The sequence below is a fragment of the Papilio machaon genome, chromosome 3, assembly GCF_912999745.1.
Source record: "Papilio machaon chromosome 3, ilPapMach1.1, whole genome shotgun sequence".
In the NCBI taxonomy this organism is placed as follows: Eukaryota; Metazoa; Arthropoda; class Insecta; order Lepidoptera; family Papilionidae; genus Papilio; species Papilio machaon.
This window is the reverse complement of record NC_059988.1, coordinates 4,196,725-4,221,668: the sequence shown is the minus strand read 5'-3', so window position 1 is coordinate 4,221,668 and position 24,944 is coordinate 4,196,725. Positions and strand designations below refer to the sequence as shown.

Genomic DNA, 24,944 nt, shown 5'->3' with positions numbered 1-24,944 from the left:
TCTGTTCTTAAAGGTAAGAAAAAGAGTGCAATGTTTCAGTTGCTTATATTGTTGCGTATTATTATTTGTCATTATTGTAGGATAGGAAGTAAAAAAACATAAATTTAAGATATTTTATTAAAATACAATTTGATTTGTATAAGTATAAATTTCTGAGAACTACAATCTCGTAAAGGAACATATTCATTTAAAACATTAATGGTGGCAAATGTTTTATTTCATGAAATTGCTTCGGCTAAGACTAAGATTAACTCAATAACATTAGACCATTTTCTTACGCCATCCACTTGAAGACTGAGAGTTGAGGAGAATGTAAATTAAACAGGCAAGATCTATAAAACAGTATGCTGTTATTTATTACCAAAAAATATATAATACTTGTGGAAGCAATAAACATGACAATTAGACTTTGCCAAATCAATTTCAGCATTTTGAAAGCTTAGTTTAAAAATGCATAATACATTTCAATATAAAAAATAGGACAATTTTAAGTACTATAAAATGCTTCAAAATCAAAAAGTATGAAATTGTGGAATTAGAACCTTTTTTTTCTTGTTAAATATAATTTTTTATTTCCCTGCTTTACTTATATCACTAAATCTCTAAAATAACTATATTTTATTTAAAAAATTGTGACTAAATTGTGCACGAATAAAAAAATTGAATTTAAATATGTTTAAAAGTGACATATTATTGTTGTCTACTTAGATAACTTATGTTCAAGTTGGTCCGCGATGGCTTGCAGGAAGTCCTCAGTGTGGAGGTACATGCCTTCCTTGGTGTTGGCCACACCGTGGATGCAGATAACCAAGTCCTTCGTCATTTTGCCACTGTCGATACATTCGACGCACGCCTAAAATTAAATACAATATTAATAATACAAAACCTATACTATTTTCGAAATTGTAACCTTGATTTTGTAAATAAATCAACCAAGCTCGTATTGTATATAATAGCCGCCTACTTTTCAGGTGAATTTGATGATAAAGCTTAGCGCTTAGAATAAATTAAATTATTTATTAAATTATTAAGTTTTATTCAATGAACAAAAAAGCTCTATACCTGAAAAAGTCTCTTTAAAGGATTTTTAATAACAAGGAGTATTAATTAGAAAGTATAGTTATTAAATTATCTGCATTTTCATAGATTCGTTTTCCGATCTTTAACCACATATCCTCAATGATTATGTAACTCAAATAAATATCTTAATTATGATAATATATAATTGATATTTAGGCTAATGATGCGGGACGGCCCAGTTTCATTTGATAACTAAGTGCACTTGCATTGAATTATCTATATTTAAATTATTACAAGTTTTGTTATCAGAACAAAGGAAAAATAATGCGTCAACGAATCATTATCTATATATAATGTACTTAAGGTAAAATAAATATAGGTATTTTTGTTTAAAAGTCACTGTTGATAAAAATTATGTCTTAGCTTTCTATGGCGCCTTTATTAAAAAGAGAAATGTCCCTTGTCTAGTAAAGTGTAAACTAACTTGTCCGCGAGGAACAATTATTGATGAGATTTATCCAATACACAATTTATATGTTACCATTGTATAATTTTCTACTTCTGAATGTGCCAATGTATAATGCAGAACTAAGAGTCTTGAAATGGTCACTAAGGAAGTATCTTAAATTAATTTTGGACCCATCAGGAGTCCATCTTCAGGGCGAATCTTTATTTTGGGTTGTTGTACGATTATAAGTGAGTTGAGCCGTTCCTCATTAATTTTAGTGTTTTATATTTTTTTACTTTAGTAAAACTTTAGTAATGTGAGAAAGACCCCCACCTCTTCTAGTGCGAGAGCGAAGCGCTCCAGTTGTGGCGTATCGTCGAGCTTGGCGCGGTGTATGAGGCCACGAGTCCAGGCGTAGATTGAGGCGACTGGGTTGGTGGAGGTGGGCTTGCCCTGCTGGTGCTGGCGGTAGTGGCGCGTCACTGTGCCGTGCGCCGCCTCAGACTCCACGGTGCGTCCGTCCGGACACATCAGCACTGACGTCATCATGCCCAGAGAACCGTAACCCTGGAAACAGGAACTTCTATCTACACATTTTCACTTGTTTTATTACATTTTTAATTTACAAGTCTAATATCATCTCGTAACATTAAGATATGTTTAAAAATATAAGCATTTATATTAAGGGTACAATTTATAAGCTTTAATTGTATAAAATGTCGATAATAGTCAATATTTAATGTTTCCTTATTATTACACAAGTACAATAAATAAGGTCAGTAGAAACCTGTGCGACAACATCGGACTGCACGTCACCGTCGTAGTTCTTGCAGGCCCACACGAAGCCGCCGGAGCTCTTGATGGCCTGCGCCACCATATCATCTATCAGCCGGTGCTCGTACCAGATCTTCGCCTCCTCGAACTGCTTCTTGTACGTGCTGCGTAAATTAAACCCTCAATTAGTATACATTTAAATGTATACTACCTATTGTAAAAATATTTTAATGAAACAATTTTACGGTAGAAACGTCAATAATTGTAACTTACCTCTCATATATTTCTTGGAAAATATCCTTGAACCGACCATCATAGTGCTTAAGAATAGTATTCTTTGTGGAGAGATACAGCGGCCACTTCTTTTGTAACGCTACCTGTTGAAATAAAATGTAAATTATCAATAATAAAACATAGGGCAATGCAAGATTATGAAACTGTTTTCTTTCACTATAGAAACATTCAGGTACATTCTCTCTTCACCTATTATAAGGCGCATAAAGCGATAAGAAAATATCTTAGTAACGAAGTATTATTAGAAAACGAGTGCCAACTTTGCACAATAACAAATTACACTTCTAAGCTTACATCCGTTGATAAGATATTGGCAATATAATGATGTCGACTTATGGAGAAACTCTGTAAAGTCAAAAGGTAGTAAGGAATCGTTAAAGTGTAGTGCAAAATATATACTCACTTGAAAACTAGAATGCGCAAAGGACTTTATGGATTCGTCTGTGTTGTACATGCCCTGTACTACTCCGGGTGATTTGAAGTCGAATAACAAACGCCTCTCCGTCGTGCCGTCTGCTTTCGTGTATACCAACTCCACCTATTTATATATTTTTAGTTATAGTTATATAGAAAAATGAAAATAATTAAAAAAAATCTCCTCGAAGACAAATTGTAAAGACACTTTTTCAACCTTAAAATGATAAAATAGGTGATTAAAATGTGTCACCTTGCCGGGCTGTGGCACGACAAAGTCCTGAGCCTTGTACTGGTCGCCGTGCGCGTGCCTGCCGATGATGATGGCGTTGGTCCAGCCTGGCACCACGCGCGGAATACTTTTGCACAGGATGGGCTCACGGAACACTGTGCCACCCAGGATGTTACGGATCGTCCCGTTAGGGCTCAGCCACATCTTCTTTAATTTGAACTCTGGCAGAATATTACAAAATGTCAATACAACAGTAACAACTTTTTTTTTACGAAAGAAAGATTTATAATTACTTGTGGTCGCCTAATGGTCGATATTCGAAAATAATTCATACTTAGTTTTTTTTTTATTTAAATAGCTTTATATGCTTCTTCTTCACATTAACTGTACCACAGCTAATGTTCATACGTTCGCGCAATTTATTTAGAATATGGTACAAAGTCTTCGCTTCACTTATTAATATAATGATTTTCTTTCGGTCCATTGCCTCCACTTAATTGAGAGCAAGAATAACTATACTAACAGAATAGTTACACACTATATGGCTTGCGAAGTCTTAGATAAAGAAGGTCACCTAGATGAAAACGATTAATTAACACTGCAAAACGGTAGCTTCCATTTAAATAGACGTCTTAGTATACTGCATTATTTTTCTTAAAATGTTTACAAGTCACCTTCAACTCTTTGTTCGTCGGGAGTAATGGTGGCGCACTTGATGCCAACATTGTGCTTGAGGATGGCGTGCGCTGCGTCTATGGTCACCTGATCGTTGGTAGCGTCTCTGTGCGGCAGACCCAAGTCATAGTACAAGCAATCCAACTAAAAAAGAAAAAGTCTATAGAAGAAAATACAATTGATAATTAATTGTGTTCAACTTCCATTCTCATGCGAATCGCTATTTGCAGACCTTACTGCTATGGTGAATTTATGTTGTTTTTTTATATATAGAACGATGTACACCGTATTTACGACTAAACTTGAACTGGTTTAATGTGAAAAAAATATTTTCCATCACGTGTACTATATCAAAAAAAGCAAAAAGTACTTAACTTAAGAAATTTGAATTATGATTAAGTCACTATTACTCAGAAAACATACTATAATATTGTTCAATTTACTCCAGGGTCCAATAACCCGAGCGAGTCTAGGTACTGTTAGCCGAGCATGATCAAAAACGAGTTGGCACCGGCGCGGCGGCGCCGTGTTCCCTTTCAATAAACACGAGCTCTCGTACAGAAAGAGGACGAAATACCATAGGATCAGGTTTTGAGCAAGTTTATTTTAATCCCAAGTGCAGTAAAAGTGATAAAAAAAAACAGAGTTGTTGACCTCAACCATCAAGAGAGATTTTAACAAGTTATATTATCTTACGTTTCAGAAATATTATTTTAAATTTTTTGTTTTAGTTCGAGCACTGAACATAATCAAATATTACAATTTTGAAAAAAAAACATTGCATTTTTTCATAAAAAAGAAAATAAGAGTAGCCACTACGCTCAGACGTCGAATAATTCAACTGTTTTTGGAACTTTCGGTTGTCGAAGGAATTTTCAAACCGTAATTCTACTCCTTTGTTCCTATTCAATTTGAATCTTGCTATATGCATTGAAGTAGTCTTAGAATAATTTCATAAAATTAAAAAAATGTTAATCCTGACTCTAAACGTTTGTTTGAGTTTATTATATATTTTTTAAATTACGATAAATGTGTGAAACTGCCTTCAATGTTATAAAGCATACACATAACTCATAATTACAACATCCTGGTAGCTTTAATCTTTTATCGTAGAACTCATTGTATAAAGAGAGTTCAATTCAAATTGACCTTTGTTCTTTGATAAATTTACATTCATTAATTTATCTTCGAATCGAGATGAATGTTCATTCCACTCAAACGCTGCAAACTGTACAAATAACACTTCCCAATTTATTTACTGCTAATAGATGAGAAAATTATGAAAATTTAATTTAATTTCATTGAATTTTTATACCCGAAACTTCTTTTTGAATCATCCTTTATAAATAAGCTGGATAATACCGGAAAATATAAAGTCAACTCACGATAAAGGTTATCAAGGGTAGCCTGTTATCTTCGGGTTATTATACAAGTAATATTACAAATGTTTTTTATATACCATATATCAGAAAAATCTGACAACGGGAAGTGGAATATAATTTAGATTACAAGATATGTACAAGCTATACATATATCCAAAAAAATGTATAAACAAATAGGTGAGCAAGCTAATAGTAGGAATAGAAAAAAAATCATATCATAGCTGGCTCAAAAGAACCGATGACAATAATTAAAAAAAATGGTATACGATAATTATAATTTTAATGTGCATTACTACAGAAGCAAACACATATAGGGTAAGTGTGCAGTATGTATTTACAAATCGATAAGATACTGCAGCGTTCTAATCTAACCGTTGATCCAAATTACACAAAATATGATAAACTTAAGACCACTGCGTCAAGAAAATTCATTATATATTAGGTCCTTACATATGAAATTGGCGTTTTGTATGGGAGGAACAAAAAGTCGAATATTTTTTAAAATAATATATTTAATTAATCAAAGTATGAACCATTATTTTCTATGCACTTTTGCCATCTCATAGGTAGTTCATTGATCCCTTTACTAATAAAACCAGTCGGACGGGAATCAATAAAATCTTTGAAGGCGATTTGGACTGCCCCATCGGAGTTGAATTTTTTCCCTTGCAAGAAGTTATCCAAATTTCGAAAAAAACGGTAATCTGTTGGAGCAAGGTCCGGGGAGTACGGAGGATGTCTTAGACTTTCCAATTGAAGCTCTTCTAATTTAGTAGCCGTCTGTTGCGCAGTGTGTGGTCTAGCGTTGTCGTGAAGCAGCAGTGGCGTGGAGCGATTGACCAGCCTAGGTTGTTTAGCCGCTAGCTTTTCCATCATGGTTTGCAATTGCTGACAATAGACATCAGCCGTAATAGTCTGGCCAGATTTGAGAAAACTGTAATGAACAATACCGGCACTAGTCCACCAAACGCTTAGAAGTAACTTTTTGGGGTTAATTTTCGCTTGGGGCAGGATTTGGCTGGCTGGCCAGGATCCAACCATTGCGCTGAGCGCTTCCGATTATCGTAAAGAACCCATTTTTCATCACAGGTAATGATTCGGTTTAAAATACCTTCATCATTGTGCCGGTTTAGTAATGTAACGCAACAGTCGACGCGCGTTTGCCGGTTTGCTTCAGTCAATTCGTGAGGTACCCACCTTTCAAGCTTTTTAATCTTCCCAATTTGCTTCAAGTGAATTAAAACAGTTTTATCACTAACATCGCAGCCTGCAGCTAACTCGGACGTGGTTTGCGATGGATCCGCCTCCACAATAGCCTTCAACTCTTCATTATCAACTTGAGTCTCAGGCCGTCCACGGGGCTTGTTCTACAGATCGAAATTTCCAGAACGAAAACGTTGGAACCAAAAACGAACTGTGTTTTCTTTTGCAACACGACCGCCATACACATCATTCACCCTTCGAGTCGTTTCCGCAGCACTAGTGCCACGGCGGAACTCGTACTCGTAAATAATGCGATATTTAAAGTTTTCCATTTTGTAAAATGAGTGACGCAAACAGAAAAAAACAGAAGAAAAAAAAACAAATGAATGACGGTCATCGAACCACAAATACATGAGTCTATAGCTGTACAAATTTGAATTTGGAATTCCTTACCAAAGAGGAGAAATTCGTGATTAAAGTGGCCAGTACGAAAAACGCCAATTTCATATGTAAGGACCTAATATTTAAATGTAATTTAATGTTAATATTATATTTGCATACAAACTTGCAATCCCAAATCTATTTCAATTAAATTTTGTAGGAATTTCTATATTATATCTGAATTGTATATTCTTTAGGGTAAATTTAATACCTGTCAGGCGCTAGTTAATTTCATAACAATTTTATTAATTTTCAGTCAAGTAAGGAAAACAACTTTCAACTGTTAACAAGTTTTCTCTTTGGTTGGTAACAAAACAGGTTGGAATTAAAAAATAATCTAGTAATTAATATAGCCTATGTTACTCAGTGATAATGTAGTTTTCTAATGGAAAAAGAATTTTTGAAGTCGGTACCGTAGTTTTTGAGTTTATTCGTTACATACAAAAGTTTCTTCTTTATAATATTTGTATAGTTATATATCGCTCAAGACGCACACCAAATATCTTGTGGTATCTATTTGTTTAAAAACTTTTTTTAAATTCAAATACGCCATAATATTCTTCTTATTGGAATAAATGTATCATCAACCATTGGTAAAAAGAAAGGTCATAATTATCAATGTTATCAAGTTTTTTCGTAAGCCATACCAAAATTTTACCACATCTAAGCTTTAAAGAAATGAAAAACATACTCTGATTAGATAATTATTTGATTGCTAAAGGATACGAATGTTATTTAAGTGGGTTACGTAAAACAAGCTATTTACTGCAAACTACAATGTATTTTACACAGACTTTTCACTTACAAAGTCTTTCGAAACTTTTATAATTACGATAAAAATGATTTTCATTTTCTTTACTAAAATAAAATAACATTCTGGTATAAGGATTTTTGTCACACAACAAGCCACATAAAAATAAAGGTATCGATAAAACAAACAGGTCGTTAACCTAAGTATACGTGATGTGTATACCCATGAGAGTTTTATGCTAAGAGTAACATGTATTTAATAACAAATACAATCTAAGCTTGTCTTATAAATATAAAATATTTAAATTTAAATGTTTGTCCCGGAAACTAAAAAACTAGTGTTTGTCCATTTTACGATGATTATAGTGCGACAAGCTTATCTGGGCCGGTAGGTAAGGCGCTGCTCTATAGCAGACATAACTAATCGATATCGCTATCGATTAGTTATGTTAGAAAATATGTAAACCTACATAGGCGTAAAGAATGAAAAAAAAAAAGAAAAAAACATTGCAAGATAGCTGCAGTATTACAAGAAGCTTGTGATATTTTTTTGACACAAAAAGGAGAACGGTACTGGGCTATCGTTATTTAGTTTGATTTATACCCACCGGGGTAGATAACTTTGTCGGTCTAGTTTCACAAGTCATGCCAATGAACTATTGATTTGTTTCAGATTTGGAACTATTCATGCAATAGAAATACACTTCGCGGCGTTGTTGGTAAATTGCTGAACATCAAAGGTCATCAAAGGAAAAATGTTCGTGCGGTCGTACTCAGCGGCGTAACTCTACTAAAATTGATTGCAGATCAGCTCACGGTTTAAATAAGTAAAGCAGATCAGTGAACCGGCTCGCAGGTCAGCTCAATTTGTACATGCATAGAGTTTTGATCTGTTTCGAGCTGCGAACTTCTAGCCGCCAGGCAGCTCGCGGCCCGTCGGCCGACATAGTTATAGAATAGTCCGTACTGTGAGATGCCACTTTAGTATTTAAGCCGCTCAACGATTCAAGTCTATGTGCCTGAACTTTTGAACCGGTTCAGAGCTGGTTTACACACGTCTTTGTAACAAAATTTATTATGCAAATTATTAAAATTTTTCAAAAAAAAAACATGGACAAAAAATACTTCTATGAATGTTTCAATTTATGTAAATTGTAAATGCTTAAAATACAATGGGCAAATAATGTATTACGTAAAATTTGTGAAAAAATATGATAAGAATGGCAAAAGTGTAATCAGAGATAATACAATTTATTATTTCTTTGCAACCAAAAATATGTCTTGGATGTCTTATACTAATAATGATAATATGAAATATTACAATGTAGTCATTACTAAAATGATTACATCCGACCACTAAATTATTTTAATTCTCAAAGATAAAAGGTTGCAAATACAACATTTTATTTCTATCATTGTGGTATAATTTAAATTAGTCCAAATTCAGAATTAAAATATTAAGATGTAGATGATTATGATTGATATATTGACATTTGGATTTTATGGAAAAGTTTTTATTCATTTGTTTGTATTTACCTTAACATATGGAAAGATTAATTTCTCCTTAATTTTTTCCCATATAATACGAGTCATCTCATCTCCATCCATTTCCACAACTGGCTTTGAAGCAACAACACGTTTTGCCGTTCCATCTAAAAGCATAATTATAAATATTTAATTTATTTATCCAGTAACACTTATTTATACAATTAGTTTAAATGGTATAGTAGTATTATAAATTTGTAATTCATCAACAACTAAGAAGTAAATTCTATTTTAATTTACATAAAGCATAAGAAATACTAAAAACAATTGACAGTTTTGTAATTTAACACCACTACTTATATTGATGCAAAAACAGAGGATAACATTTATTTATTTTCCAGTTGTTATCCATTGTCTCAATATTGTTGAGTAAATACTTCCTGACCATGGTGGTATTTAAAATATTAAAATAATATTAAAAATACTAAATATTTTAAATTATTTAAGCCTTTTGCAAGTAGAGAAGGAGAGTAATTGATGAATAATTCTCCCAAATTCAAGCCCAAAATGCTGTCAGCTTAAAATTAATAATAGAGGCTCACCGAAGTAATTATCTTCTATTTTGAAAATAATAAAAGCTCTTGTTACTACACAAGAAGGTTTGTATTGAGTAAAATGTATTATCCAATGAAAATAATATCTAACAATGAATTGATGTTTATGTTCAGTTGTTTAATTGAGAACAATTGGCAATCATCATTCATTGGCTTATCTACTTGTTACCCGATGCTAGAATATAACATACATCAAGGAAAATAAAACCCAATTAAAAAAGAAGATATCTGAGGGTATTATACAAATAAATATGTATGTTGTACAACATAAATGTTACGTATGCTGTACAACTTAATTTTATAATTCATTTAGCAGACAGATTTGATTATATAAGCAGACGAAAAACTTTTTGATATCAATTATAACAAATTTACTTTTTATTACAACTGTACTAATGAAATTATTTAAATATAATGTCATTTAATTGAATTTAACTGTAACTAAAAACCATGACGTTTGGAATTTTAACCCATACATTTTTATATAATAAATAATATATTAGATAATTTTACTTTTACTCACAATTTCGGACCAAAGAACTATGTTCTGTAAGGCACTGTAGAAGCCGACTTGCACTTTTGCTAACCATATTATACTTCACAAATGTACCACCCACTGACAACAACTGCAAGAGAAAGAGACAAAATGTAACAGACAAACAAACGCTGGATAAACGTGTCAAATACTGGATTGTTTTGGTAATATACAGAAATAAAGGGTATACGAGTTAAATAAATTAAAACCAACGTTTCTCATTAATTAGTATTGTTAACTAGGGAGGTAAGTATATCTATAAATTGACAATAGTATAGTAAACACTGATACAATTAAATAGTCTGTAAATCACGGTGCTAACCTTACAAATTATTGTGTTTTATTTTGCGCTGCTATTCGCTCCAAGTAGAATAGTTTGATACTGGCACCGGTCTAACGTATACGTGTACACAAAAACGCTGGCGGATAGCGCGATACAACGCTATTTATTCTGTGGTAAGCAATGCGATTGAATGAGGCCGGCCGGCTCCCTGACGCTGGCGCACACGACGACCACAACGTATAACAACGTACTGCAGTTGTGTCAAAGTAAAAATATTCGTCGTTCGTTCGTTGCTTTCATACGTACTGCTGTACGTCTGTGCACGTACGCTCTCAGTCGCAACAAGTGTGACGGTATACACGCGATATTGTCAAGAAAAATATTGGTTAAGTTTCCAATTTGGTATTCTAGTGACTCTACGGATGATATTTTTGCAAAGATTTGTTTAAAGGGTGAGATGAATTACAAATTATTTTCTTATTACTATTATACTTTTGCATGCAAGCAATTTTATTAACATTATAAACTTTAATTATTATTAATGGAACATATTAGAATGATTTATTTTGTGGCATAAAAATCATTCAAAAATAACAATTCTCTGATTATTATCAAGCTAACATACAGAAACAAATATTTAGATATTTATTTAGATAAATTTATAAAACTTGGTATCATAAGTGTCCACGCAAACAGAACAATTGGATCGATATGAAATAAATTATGAACTTTTGATAAGTAGGTATTTACTATTTATTAGCATACCTACCTAAATAGTTGTACATATTCGTTATAATAACGATGTAGATAAAGCTTTATCCTTTCAAACCCTTTTTTATTTCTTTTCTTCATTAGCTCATGATTTACATTGGTAGTTTATTATTTAAAAAATATAATTATAATGTAAAACTTTTATGTCTATTGTGTTAGCGGTTGCGTTTATCCTCGGGTGGGGCATTTCGAAACAGCTGCATCTATTTGTGTATCTGTAACATTTTTTTATTATTATACCCATATGTGATAACGCGGAACAAGGTCGTAACTTAATTATGTACATAAGAGAAACGTAAATTACGGATACGTTAAGTAATATCCATTAATATTGTATTACTTAAAAATATTATAAAAAATATCGAGATCGTCTTACTTATATGAGTAACAAGATTTTTCATACTCGTATTTCTAAGTCACTACGTATTAAGACAAGTTCTCTGATCTCCATAACTTAAATTAATTTAAATCTTTACACTTAAATCTTATTAATATTATAAATGCGAATGTTTGAATGGACGGATGTTTTTTGAAGCTATCTTCGGAATGGCTCAACGGATCTTGATGAAATTTGGCATAGATGTAGTACATAGTCTGGAAGAACACATAGGCTACTTAGTACGTTTTTTTAAATACGCGCGGACGGAGTCGCGGGCGACAGCTAGTTATACAAATAAACCATATACCTACTGTACCTACTTATCTGGCCGAAAATATAACTGAGGACAATCAATACATGACTGCAGTTGCTGTTACGATTATGCCGGTAATAAATATTACTTAATAGGATTTTATTGTATTATCTGTGCTATTACGTAATATATACATTTATTTAAATATTTCTAACTATCTAAGTTCCCGCAAAAATATCGTATGCACGAACAAACTGGATTCGTTTAATACTAAACAAAACAGTGTCCTAAGTAAGCGTTTCAGTAATATATCCGTTCAGCTTGCTTTCCTGCGGCCTAAACAATTAAACCGATTAACCTGAGTTAAAATAGACTTTTATTATAATTCCTGCTTTTTATTTCACTCATTTGTGGTCACAATATGCTGCGTCTCTTTGTAAATAGACTAAGATTTCGTGTTTGTTGACTGATTACTATTTATATATTAATAAACAATAACAGTATATACGTACGAATGTAAATCACACCCTTAAGAGATATGAATTAATAACAAAACTTAGCTCTGAGAACACTGCGCTCTGACAGCAAAAGTGGCTAGTTAAATGCCATTTTTTAAATTCTAATGCGTAGTTTTTTTTCAACATTACTTTTACAGCATAAAAAATGTGCGGGTGTGTAAGAGTGCTCAGTATTCGCAAGTCGCTACCCCGGTCTTGGCATCGAAGGCTATTTAGCTCATCATCAACACCGCCACCTCCTCAAGGTGTGCCCTACACAAAATTAACCGTTGGCGTACCGAAGGAAATATGGCAAGACGAGAGAAGGTATGTTATGCAAACTACATCTTTTCACTAATCAGCATAAAGTTGAAATTTTAATACATTTTTATCATTCGCAGGGTTGCTGTAGTACCAGCAGTAGTTAGTAAACTAGTAAAAAAAGGTTTTAGTGTAAACGTAGAGGAAAATGCGGGAGTTTTAGCAAATTTTCCTAACAAGGCGTATGAAGAAGCTGGTGCCAAAATAACTAGTTTAAAGGATACATATCAATCAAGTCTGTATTAGTTCTTAGTTAATACTAAACAGATATCTATACCTTCAAGGAAAAGTTTTAATATATTTCATACTTATTTTAGATATAATCCTCAAGGTCCGTCCATTTATCGAGAATGAAGTACCAAATGTCAATGATGGAAGTTCGGTTATTTCTTTCTTGTATCCAGCACAAAATCAGGAATTGATCAAAAAGTTAGCAGCGAAAAAAGTAAATGCATTTGGTAAGATTCGCACGTGGTTATCGCTTTTGGCTTGTAGGTATTTTAATACAATTTAGAACTAGCATATATTTTTTTCTAGCTATGGACTGCATACCACGGATCAGCCGCGCGCAAGCGTTTGATGCGCTAAGCTCTATGGCCAACGTTGCCGGATATCGCGCTGTCATCGAAGCCGCCGCCCACTTCCCACGATTTTTCTCAGGTACCTACAGAATACAAACATACCCTTTTTTGTCACTTTTAACTTTCTACCTGTTTTGGGGTTGGGTTTTACCTTATTGCTTTGTTTACTGTAAGGCCTGACCTTTTTAGAATAATTTGATTTATGTTAAGTAAGTCATTGGAAAGGCTAAGGTATTTTCTGGAAGGATGGTAGGTAATTGTAGTCAGTAGTAGGGAAGTAATGTAGTTTGTAGTAGCATGTAGTTCATCATTGGTTGTTGTGATGTCCAGGTCAGATGACAGCGGCGGGACGCGTGCCGCCGTGCCGCGTGCTGGTGGTAGGCGGCGGTGTGGCGGGGCTAGCGGCGGCGGCGCAGGCGCGTTGCATGGGAGCCGCCGTCCGCGCCTTCGATACGCGCCCAGCCGTACGCGAACAGATCGAAAGTCTCGGTGCACAATTTATCACAATGGAAATGACGGTATGTTTTTATTTCCCGTTTGGATGAAACGACGCAAATTTTGAATTGAAATTAGAAGTATCGATAAAATTCCAAATAGCACAAAAGGAATAATTTTTATTATTGAACATCGATAAGTCGATAATATTGTCTTTCCCTAGTTTATCGTGGGTAACCTCATATATGATGTAACGTAACTAAAACTTACATCAAATTGGTCGGTAAACAACATCCATCGTGCATTGTGTGCTTGATAGATTTTGTGTGTGTATTTTGATAGATTTTGTAAAACACTTGTAAAAATACATTTTGTTGACCTATTTTAATTTTGTCAGTTATAAAAATCCACAACTAGACTTTTAACCTACTTTTAAGTACCGAAAATAGACAAGTAATTAGAACCCAAACGTAATAAAAGAAATTAAAATAATTTAATTTCTACTTTAATTATTACATTTGTTATACTCATTGTCTATTTTGTATGATGCAATAGAAAGGGAAGTCTCCTTAAATACAGGTGAACCTAGTTAAGGAGCCAAGGCGATACTGATGTTGTAATCATTTAAGTATGCAATAAAGAATCTTTATTATTAAAAAAAAAAAAAAAAATAGATGAAGAGATGCGAAATCATTAACAGTGGCCTTGAAACTTATATTATTATTTGTGATTGTTGGTTACTATAATCAATAGCAATTGAATATAATTATACTGTTTAATGAATCGCCGGAACTCGGCTCTCCGAAATCGCTCCCGGAGAACACCCGTAACATTAAGGGGTTGCTGAGGTTTTTTGGTGAGCTGGGTTGGCTGGTGATCCATAACCTGCCTTGACGCAAAATACGTGCTAAGACGTAGAACCGTACCACTATTACTACTGTCAATGAAATTGATAGTCTTCTCTAATAGTCAAAATGTCTACAAAATTTTTGAAAAGTAATCGTTTATTAGATTATAATTTTTATCCACCATCAACATCAAAATCATGAATTATTATGCAAACGATAAAATTTAATATCGAAACACAAACTCAATTTTTTTGTTTCTTATAATGTAATTTACTTTTCAGAGGTGGTGTGCACCCTAATCCTTGTGGTTGGGGTGCAGCGTCCACCCTGGCCTTGGCTGCTAGCGCCATTGGTAAATGTCCTAGATCTCACCTCTATGTAGACATAGACGTAACGTTGTCACGTATATTTGTATGCCCTATTTGTTTACAGCTATTTCCTTTAGAAATTTACGAGTGTTTAGTAATTGTTGTTGTCTATAACAAAATGGTCCTATAGTCAATATCGCTACATCGTAAACGATCCTCATCACGTTATATTTATTCATATAAGACGTTGTTACATATTGTGTAACTAATGTAAACGAAATTATATCGTCATATTATATTATTTAATGTTATAATTAAGTTGCAGAAAGAACAAAGTCGTTGTTTATTTATAATCTTTCCGTCTTGACATATAGTCCTACATTCCGACAAGGATCTTATGGAAGTTTTTTGATATTAACAGGGGGTCGCCTACGAGTTTTTAGTATATTTGTATATTTGCAAGTTATAATCTGGGTGCCACAAGTATAAAGTCCCACAAGGATATTATGGCAGTTTTTTGACAGTGACAAGACGAGACGCCTACAAGTTGTAAAGATTACCAGTGAGCAAAAATTTCCTAACATCTTCCGAAAGTCGTCCATGTTGCGATTCCAAGCAATCGATTCGTTACGTATGATCTGTGTTCTCGTAGTAATGCCTAACTACTAACATTGATACGTCCAAACACATAAGCAAATTAACCTACATGTTTTAACGTATATGCGTGATATTTTTATGGAAATTCGAAATTTTGAAAATGGCTACATTAAACCGTGAAGGTGCTGTACCCCCATTGGTCAAAAATTTATGACGCTGTCAAGATGACATTGTTAGTTTAGTGGTTCATATATTTTACGACTACCATAAGTTCCTTGTCTAACTATAAACAATTTCAAATGAGTATAGAAACTCATTAAAGTGAAAAAAATACAGGAAATGTTATCAACAAATACAGGAAGAAGGCGCTGGAGAGGGAGGGTACGCAAAAGAAATGAGCGATGCATTTCTTCAAGCAGAACGAGCTCTACTAGGAAAAGAAGCAAGAACATCTGATGTGGTCATTAGCACGGCTCTTATACCCGGCAAACCTGCGCCGTTACTTATTCTCGAGGTTAGTTATTGTTTAAATCAATATGCATATGCGACTTAATACAAAAAATAACCTATTGTGGACCTATTCTGTGAAATCTAATTACATGATAATATGAACTCATGATTTGTCGTAAATACAGCAAGATCTCCTTAATCGCGCTCCCGTTAATCGCAGTTTCACATTTAGCGAGCAAGAATTTATAAGCAAATTCCGCAAATGTGAGAAGATGTGAAAATATAACATAAATCTAGGATGCTGTTCGGGACATGGCGCCAGGCAGTGTGATTGTAGACCTGGCTGCTGAGATGGGCGGCAACGTTGAGACCACCAAGAAAGGGGAAATCACAAAAGTCCATGGTGTCACACACATTGGTCTCACAGATCTGCCCAGCCGGATGCCAGCTCATGCCTCTACACTCTATGCTAACAATATCTCTGGCTTCCTTTTTAGTGTAGGTGAGTAACATTGTCAAAGCCCAGCATTAATTAACTAGTAATACATTTGTAAGTATATGATATATTGCTTCATGCAAACTTTAACTTGTGCTTTTAAGGTAACAATGACCATTTCTACATTGATTTGGAGGATGAAGTTACCCGAGGAGCTATAGTATTAAAAGCGGGAGAACTGCTGTGGCCAGCGCCCCCGCCGCGTAGCATGGCGACCCCCACCACTACCACCAAACCAACTGCAGCAGCCAAAGTAGAGCCCCCCAACCCCTTCAATGAAACTCTGAAAGACACATTCCTTTATTCCACAGGTAATTTCTTAATCTACTATCTACTATTGATGAATAACTAAAACAAATAGAATCCAGTACTTATTTGCAATAAAATGTAAATACATATTTAAGTTAATGTTTTGTAAGTATTTAACTATTTGTAGTTTTGTTGTAGGCCTAGCCAGCTTGATTGGTCTTGGCATAGCATCACCAAATCCGGCATTCACTACAATGACAACCACACTAGCACTGTCAGGTAATATTCATATTTTTTTTTATCATGATACTAATATTATTTTGTATATCTTATAAACGTCCAGTAAAATTTTCCAGTTAATTTTCAGTAGGAATTTTAATACAATAATTTTAATCCAGTTAAGATGTATTGTAGAACTGTCCTCTTCAGATTTACAAATTCTTGCCGCATTGTGGAATGGTCTGTCCTCAGCGGTATTTCCAAACCAGTACGACTTAGGGTCCTTCAAGAAGCGAGCGTATCACCATCTCAGAGGCCGGCAACGCATTTGCGATTCCTCTGGTATTGCAGATGTCCGTGGGCGTCGATGAACACCTTGGTGTTCCCGCTGCTCTTTTGCCCCCTTCTCTTATAAAAAAAAAAAAATGTGTGGCCTATCCTGTTTGTTTAGTATTATTTTCATTTCTGTTTCTCTCCTAAGTATCGTGGTGCGATGTCAAATAGCTTAACCTTAAATAATTAGACCAGGGATCCCCAAACTATTTTGGACAAGTGACCCCCTTTTCCAAAATGAATCATTACCGCAGACCCCCATAGCCAAATTACCTACTTTTAAGATCAATTATTATTATTATTATTATTATTTATCTTTCAGATTTAGGTCAATAAAGACAGAGTGAGAATTAGCAATGCTTAAAGCTCAATATTGACCACTTTGGAAATCCCTGAATTAGACTATCTAATGAAATTTCACAGCACTTCATTATTTTAGTAAAAGATAAATAATATTTCAGGTGTGGTGGGTTATCACACGGTGTGGGGTGTGGTGCCGGCGCTGCACTCGCCGCTCATGTCCGTCACCAACGCGGTGTCCGGCATCACCGCGGTGGGCGGCTTGCTGCTGATGGGCGGCGGCTACGTGCCCGAGACTCCAGTCCAGGTAAATTGTCACATTTGTACCAATTTATCCCTAACAGGAGAAGTCTAATCTAGCACATTTATATTTTGCATATTATTATGTGCATTTTTATCAGATAAAAATATATTTAACTTCTCAAAGGAAATAGATAATAAAATCATGTGACATTCCATGCAATTGTTTTTTATCAGTTCCGCTGGAATAAAAGAAAAATAAGTAGTGTATGTGTTCTTCCAGACTATGTTTCTACATCTGTGCTAAATTTCATAAGATCTGTTGAGAAATTCCGGAGATACCTTCTAACAAACATCCATCTAAACTTTTACATTTAAAATATTAAATTAAATTTAGATATTTTATTAAATTTATTTATGAACTTTGATTATTAATATTCTATGAAAATATACGAAATTAACACAAAACAATACAAAAATACTTACTCATTAGATATGAACATAAAAATTTAAGTTTCAGCTTTTAACTTCTTAATAAAAAAAAACATCTGATTCTTCAATAAAGATAAAAAATTGTTCCAGTGGCTGGCCAGCACGGCAGCACTCATCTCCTTCATCAATGTATTTGGAGGATTCCTTGTAACTCAGCGTATGCTTGACATGTTCAAAAGGTATATTATTTTACTACAGGAAATTATAATTATTCTAGTGAAAAGAAGCTGGGAATAGACAGGTCTCATTCCACTCTTGGTTGCATTTCTGATAAAATGTATTAAGATTTTTAATATCCTTACTTTTTATTATTTACAGACCCGGAGATCCACCAGAATATGGATATTTGTATGGAATTCCAGCTGCGGCATTACTCGGAGGATATATTACCACTGCGATGCAGGTATACAATGAGCTATATGTTTTAAACACACAAAATATAAAATTGAGTACACAAGTAAGTAAATTATTTTGCAAACAATTAAGCTAATAAATTTGTATGACAGGGTTACCCAGAAGTGCACCAGATGGCGTACTTGGCGTCTTCGCTATGCTGCGTAGGTGCACTCGCAGGTCTCAGCTCGCAGACCACTGCTAGGAAAGGAAACTATCTTGGAATGGTTTGTTTTATCATTATTTTACTTATATATGATTACATCGTCTACTATTAATGCAATCTATGATTAGAAAAGGCATCCATAAAATGTTGACAGCTACAAGACTCGACCCAAGGAAACCCGCTCATTGTAATCTTGATGACTTTAGCTTCAATCTATTGATCATTGTAAAGGCAGTGAGACATCATTGACTATAAAACATAAATCCTACATAATATAGTTACATTTTTAATGTTTAATTATTTTCTTAATACATATTTTCTTCAAATATGTAGTATTTATGTTTTGGTCAATAATTATGACTGTAACTTCTCAACATATATTTTAAAGTCTAAATTTATGTAGTATAGTCGTAATTATACATTATGAAAACTAATGAGGCAACTTGGGTTACAGCTAGTCACAATTTTGATGATTCTTTAGTAATATGAGATTGCATTTAGTCACAAAGTAGCTGCTACTAATGTTTAACAATTAGTATTATGATATGTAAACATGTGTTGTAGATCGGTGTAGCGGGTGGTATCGCTGCCACACTAGGCGCAATGACACCCAACGCGGAGGTGCTCGCGCAGATGATAGGTGTCGCTGGTATCGGCGGCCTGCTCGGCAGCGTCATCGCTAAAAAGATAGAGATTACAGACCTGCCACAACTCGTGGCTGGTTTCCACAGGTAGACATCGATGATTCGTTCAGTTCACAATTTACTGTCATTTTATAAAGTGACGAAATTTATCTTTGGGTTATTATGATAACACGAAAGACACTATTTACGATGTTTTACTTTGCTGTTTTTCTTTCGATATGAAGTAAGAGAATCCTAAAAAGACTTACATTAATTGTGACAGTAAAACTGATATCTAATGATTTTTTAATGAATAAATGTAAATTATAATAGTTTGGTGGGCATGGCGGCGGTACTGACATGCGTGGCCACGTACATGCACGACTTCCCCGCCATGGCGCTCGACCCCACGGCCGCCACGCTCAAGACATCGCTCTTCCTCGGCACTTACATTGGAGGCATCACTTTCACGTGAGTACAATATTATATTTAATCATAGAAAACTGAAATAATACATTTGTTAATGGCAATAAAAATAAAATAGTTTGAAAGAAACGGGGATTCCTATTAATAATAATCTTTTAGAATCTGATTATTTGTAATTTTATGAAAAAATAACCACGAAAGTGTATAAAGATAAAAATGTTAATAACACATATCTATTGCAGTGGGTCCCTAGTGGCTTACGGCAAGCTGCAAGGGTCGCTGTCGTCAGCGCCGCTGCTGCTGCCGGGCCGGCACGCCATCAACGCGGGCTTGCTGGCGGGCTCGCTGGGCTGCGGCGGCGCACTCATCGCGATGCCCGACGCACCCGGTCTACCGCTGCTCTCCGCCGCAGCCGTGCTCAGCGGCATACAGGGACTCACACTCACTGCTGCTATCGGAGGTATATAAACTTTACAGAAAGATAAAAGTCTCATTTAAAAAGTTAAAAAAAAAGTCAATAGACATAATTAATTTCGTAGTTTTACAGTTAAGTAGTAGTAGTTTATTCGTGACAAACATTTCGATATGACCGTAGGTGCGGACATGCCGGTGGTGATCACGGTGCTGAACAGCTACTCCGGGTGGGCGCTGTGCGCGGAAGGCTTCATGCTCAATAACTCGCTCATGACCATCGTGGGCGCACTCATCGGCAGTTCCGGCGCCATACTCTCCTACATCATGTGCAAGGTAAGTCGCAACCCTCACTTACTAAGCTTTTCATGTCTATTAACACATTCAGAATAGACAGAAAGCGAAAAAAAAGTCGACATAGGCTGACACTTCTAATCTCTTTCTACTTCTATGACTGGATAGTAGACAAAACTGAATGATGTAGATACAACTGAATAGTAAAAAAAAAATCTATTATATTTATATAGTTCAATCATGTGGTTTTTACCTTTAGTAATCCATATACGTCTTGGGAATCCACATAATTTAAATAAAAACTTGTTTATTAGGCAATGAATCGTTCTCTGCCGAACGTAATCCTGGGCGGGTATGGCGTAACGACGGGCGGGTCCGCGCGCCCCGCCGGCGCCACGCACACCGAGCTCAACGTAGACTCCGTCGCCGATCTCATAAACCGCGCCTCATCCATTATCATCACACCTGGTAACAATACAATACTTAATATACTTTTGAATAGATTGAATAGTCAAATTGGTGTTCATTAACTTATTACACGGAATAACAGTGTTAAGACTAGTTGCCAAATTGTTTATAACTTTATATTTGTCCTGCAGGTTATGGTTTGTGCGTCGCTAAAGCACAATACCCTATTGCTGAGCTTGTCGACATGCTGAAGGCAGCCGGTAAAAAAGTGCGCTTCGCCATACATCCAGTTGCAGGTAATAATTATAACATTAATTAACTACCACACTTAGAGTAGTTCATGAGGTCCTTAATTATTATTTGAATTAGAAATATAAGATAGACCAAGACGTTGCTTAAGTGACCATTAAACTCTACCTAAGCATTCTTTTTTTTGCGCTGCGACTCGTGCTATGTTCCGAGCCTCCAAGATATTTGAAGAATATTATACTAAAATAAAAGTAAATTTTACTCAGATAAATCTATGACTATTTAACAAATGAATTTTTGCAGGCCGTATGCCCGGACAACTGAACGTGTTGCTTGCGGAAGCGGGCGTGCCTTACGACGATGTCTTCGAAATGGAAGAAATCAACGATGAATTCCCTGACACAGACCTTGTTCTTGTTATCGGTAAATATTGTTCTCTACCAAGATTTTCCACTACCGCCATACAAGTTAAAACACATTATCATCTCAATTACTTCAAATATAATGAGAACTTAAGTAATTAAAAATAATTAAAGGTTAGAACAAAATTTTTATTTTTAATATTTAATTTTAGGTGCTAACGATACAGTAAATAGCGCTGCTGAAGATGACCCTGAATCACCAATCGCGGGTATGCCTGTGCTCAAAGTATGGAAAGCAAACCAGGTAAATATTTCACATCCTTCGTTGTGTAAACACTAGAAAATCTTTAATCTACAGTTTATAAAATAAACAAAAGGGAGTACTTTTCAAAACAGGGATTTTATAAGTTGTTGTAGATCATATTATTAAAAATCTGTGAAACTTTTTAAAGGTAACAGTAAGCATATAAAAACCGTGTATTATTTTTTTTGTTTCAGGTTGTGGTTATGAAGAGATCGATGGGAGTCGGTTACGCCGCCGTCGACAATCCAATATTCTACAACCCCAACACCGCCATGTTGCTGGGCGACGCCAAGAAGACATGTGATGCATTACTAGAACGCGTCAAACATCTAGCACAATAAATTACACAGAAACTATAAAGAAATCTAGGTTTTCTATTTTTTATTCTAGTTTTTTTTTTCGTCTATACAATGGTAAATTAGTTATGAGAATAGATGGGGAACATAATATAAATATATTTTTATAAATCTAGTTAGTAATTTAGTTATCTTTTTAAGAAAGGAAATGAAATATTAAATAAAATACTTATAATTTTAAATACCTTACCTACTTTAATATTTTACTATGGACTGTTTGAAAGACTATAATATAAAATACTTATATATCAACACATTTATATTAAAGTATATATTTAAATAAATGTTTAAATAGGAGAGATTATCGAGATGGAAATTATAATTGAAAATAAGTAACATAAAAACTTAAATAAGGAAAAATAAATAATCCTAATATATTGCATGAGACATCTCAAATCATTACTCCCAAGTGTAAGTAATGATAAATGAGATGATAAAGCGAGAAAATTTTCTTGCATTTATTCGCCTTTTTGACTATCATTCAGATGGCCCTAGGTTAACTTGATTTTGACTTGATGTTATAACACTATGGACTGGTATTGTGTCTAGTAAATGAATTTATCAAATTTATTATATAGTTTATTCAAATCCAAAACCAAAAGATTATAAAATGTTACTATAAAAAGTTATGTTACTAAATGTTATTATTTACTAGATGCAGCTATTGCATATGATTTGGCAATTACAAATACATTTTTTCAAAAGAAAGATCAACATTTGATAACCTATAAAAGTGGCGGTAAAGCAACCCAATTAGATTATATCCTTACCAGAAGGGACAAATTGAACAGTGTCAAAAACTGCAAAATTATACCGGGAGAAAATTTAACAAGTCAGCACCGACTTTTAATAGCGGAATTCAAAATTAAAATAAAATCAACCAAGCACAAACCTAAAACCCCCAGTAAAATAAAATGGAGTATGCTAGAAAGGCATGAATGTGCAAAAGATTTTTGTAAGCAAGTAGTGGATAAAATGATAGAAATGAATGATATGAGTGGGATGACAGTAAATGATAGTTGGAATGAAATGGCCAGTTGTGTTAGGAATGTGGCAAAAAGTATACTGGGAGAGACAAAAGGTAAAATTGATAGAGAAACTTGGTGGTGGAGTGCAAATGTGCGTGAGGCTTTGAGTGAAAAGAAGAGAGCATTTAAAGAGTGGCAGGGTGTGGATGATAATGATAAGGATTTGAAAGAGAATAAAAGGCAGTTATATAAGGAGTGTAAGCGATTTACTAAGAAAGCCATCGCAACTGCTAAGGCACAGGCACAAGATAAATTATATGAATCCCTGAACAGCCCGCCGGGACAAAAACGCCTGTTCCGTATAGCAAGAGAGAGAGAAAGGAATGCAAGAGATGTAAACCACATCAAGTGTATTAAAGACGATGAAGGAAATGTATTGACGGATGATAATGATATTAAACAGCGTTGGAAGGATTATTTTGAAAAATTGATGAACGAAGAGAATATTTGGAGTGGAGTGTTGGAAAAAGTGCCGGTTAATATTGGTATGGTGAAAGAGATTAGCGTGGATGAAGTAAAGAAAGCTGTGCAAGGTATGAAGAACGGAAAAGCAGTTGGGCCGGATGGAATACCAGTGGAAGTATGGAAGCTCCTAAAGGCGGACGGATTGGTGTGGCTGACTCTATTCTTCAACAAGTTGTTACAGGAAGAGGTGATTCCAGATGAGTGGTGTAGGAGTTCGCTGGTGCCAATTTTTAAAAACAAGGGTGATGTACAAATCTGTAACAACTATAGAGGAATAAAGCTCATGTCACACAGTATGAAAGCTTGGGAGAGAGTGGTGGATGGAAGAATAAGAGAGGAGAGTGAGGTAACTCGGAACCAATTTGGGTTTATACCAGGACGGGGGACTACGGATGCCATTTTTGCTATTCGCCAACTTTGCGAGAAATATAGGCGTGTGCATAAAAACCTGCACATGGTGTTTGTAGACCTCGAAAAAGCATACGATAGGGTTCCGAGGAAGGTTTTGTGGTGGGCTTTGAAAGTGAAAGGAGTGCCTGGGAAATACCTGCAGCTTATTCGTGCTATGTATTGTCGAGCCAATACACACATCCAGTCCGCTGTTGGCGATAGTGACAGGTTTGGTGTCTCGGTAGGCCTACACCAGGGTTCGGCTTTAAGTCCGTATCTCTTCCTCCTGGTAATGGATGCGCTAACATCAGACATACAGGAGGAAGCACCCTGGTGTATGCTTTATGCTGATGACATCGTGCTTGTTGGGGAGGATGAATGCGAGGTGCAGAGCAGGTTGGAAAAATGGCGAGATAAATTGGAGAGAGCTGGTCTTAAAATCAGCAGAACCAAAACTGAACATTTGTTCTGCGATTTTGGTGGTCCGACCAGCTTTTCTCCAATCGCTTTAAATGGTGTTGACCTACCAACCTGCTCCGATTTTAAGTACCTCGGTTCACTCGTCCAATACGATGGTGGTGTTGACCGGGATGTGAAAAGCCGAATAAATGCAGGTTGGATGAAATGGCGACAGGTCACCGGTGTGACTTGTGATCCAAGAATGCCACCCAAGCTTAAGGGACAGATCTACAAGTCAATCGTAAGACCTGTCTTATTGTACGGATCTGAATGTTGGGCCACCAAGATTTC

General features: G+C 35.0%; 2 protein-coding genes across 3 annotated transcripts; one reads left to right on the top strand and one right to left on the bottom strand.

Moving 5' to 3' along the window:
* Positions 1 to 534: 534 nt before the first annotated feature.
* LOC106712405 (isocitrate dehydrogenase [NADP] cytoplasmic) lies at positions 535 to 10,973 on the bottom strand. Its single transcript, XM_014504959.2, has 10 exons — positions 10,590 to 10,973; positions 10,256 to 10,358; positions 9,170 to 9,285; positions 3,857 to 4,001; positions 3,204 to 3,403; positions 2,940 to 3,074; positions 2,516 to 2,619; positions 2,256 to 2,406; positions 1,802 to 2,035; positions 535 to 853 (listed from the first exon to the last, which is right to left on the bottom strand). The coding sequence occupies exons 2-10, from the start codon at positions 10,320 to 10,322 to the stop codon at positions 701 to 703; spliced, it is 1,305 nt and encodes a 434-aa protein (XP_014360445.2). The 5' UTR covers positions 10,323 to 10,358; positions 10,590 to 10,973; the 3' UTR covers positions 535 to 700.
* LOC106712404 (NAD(P) transhydrogenase, mitochondrial) lies at positions 10,470 to 22,419 on the top strand. 2 transcript variants are annotated; one of them, XM_014504958.2, is made up of 23 exons: positions 10,470 to 10,513; positions 12,609 to 12,777; positions 12,852 to 13,006; positions 13,089 to 13,229; positions 13,309 to 13,431; positions 13,683 to 13,870; positions 15,899 to 16,054; positions 16,288 to 16,492; positions 16,591 to 16,797; positions 16,934 to 17,014; positions 17,749 to 17,894; positions 18,410 to 18,498; positions 18,638 to 18,722; positions 18,826 to 18,939; positions 19,443 to 19,609; positions 19,835 to 19,972; positions 20,170 to 20,387; positions 20,523 to 20,674; positions 20,947 to 21,100; positions 21,232 to 21,336; positions 21,593 to 21,712; positions 21,864 to 21,955; positions 22,150 to 22,419. In XM_014504958.2, the coding sequence occupies exons 2-23, from the start codon at positions 12,617 to 12,619 to the stop codon at positions 22,294 to 22,296; spliced, it is 3,144 nt and encodes a 1,047-aa protein (XP_014360444.2). In that variant the 5' UTR covers positions 10,470 to 10,513; positions 12,609 to 12,616; the 3' UTR covers positions 22,297 to 22,419. The 2 variants fall into 2 exon arrangements, with proteins under 2 accessions (XP_014360444.2, XP_014360443.2); XM_014504957.2 differs by lacking the exon at positions 10,470 to 10,513 and adding an exon at positions 10,925 to 11,002.
* Positions 22,420 to 24,944: the final 2,525 nt, after the last annotated feature.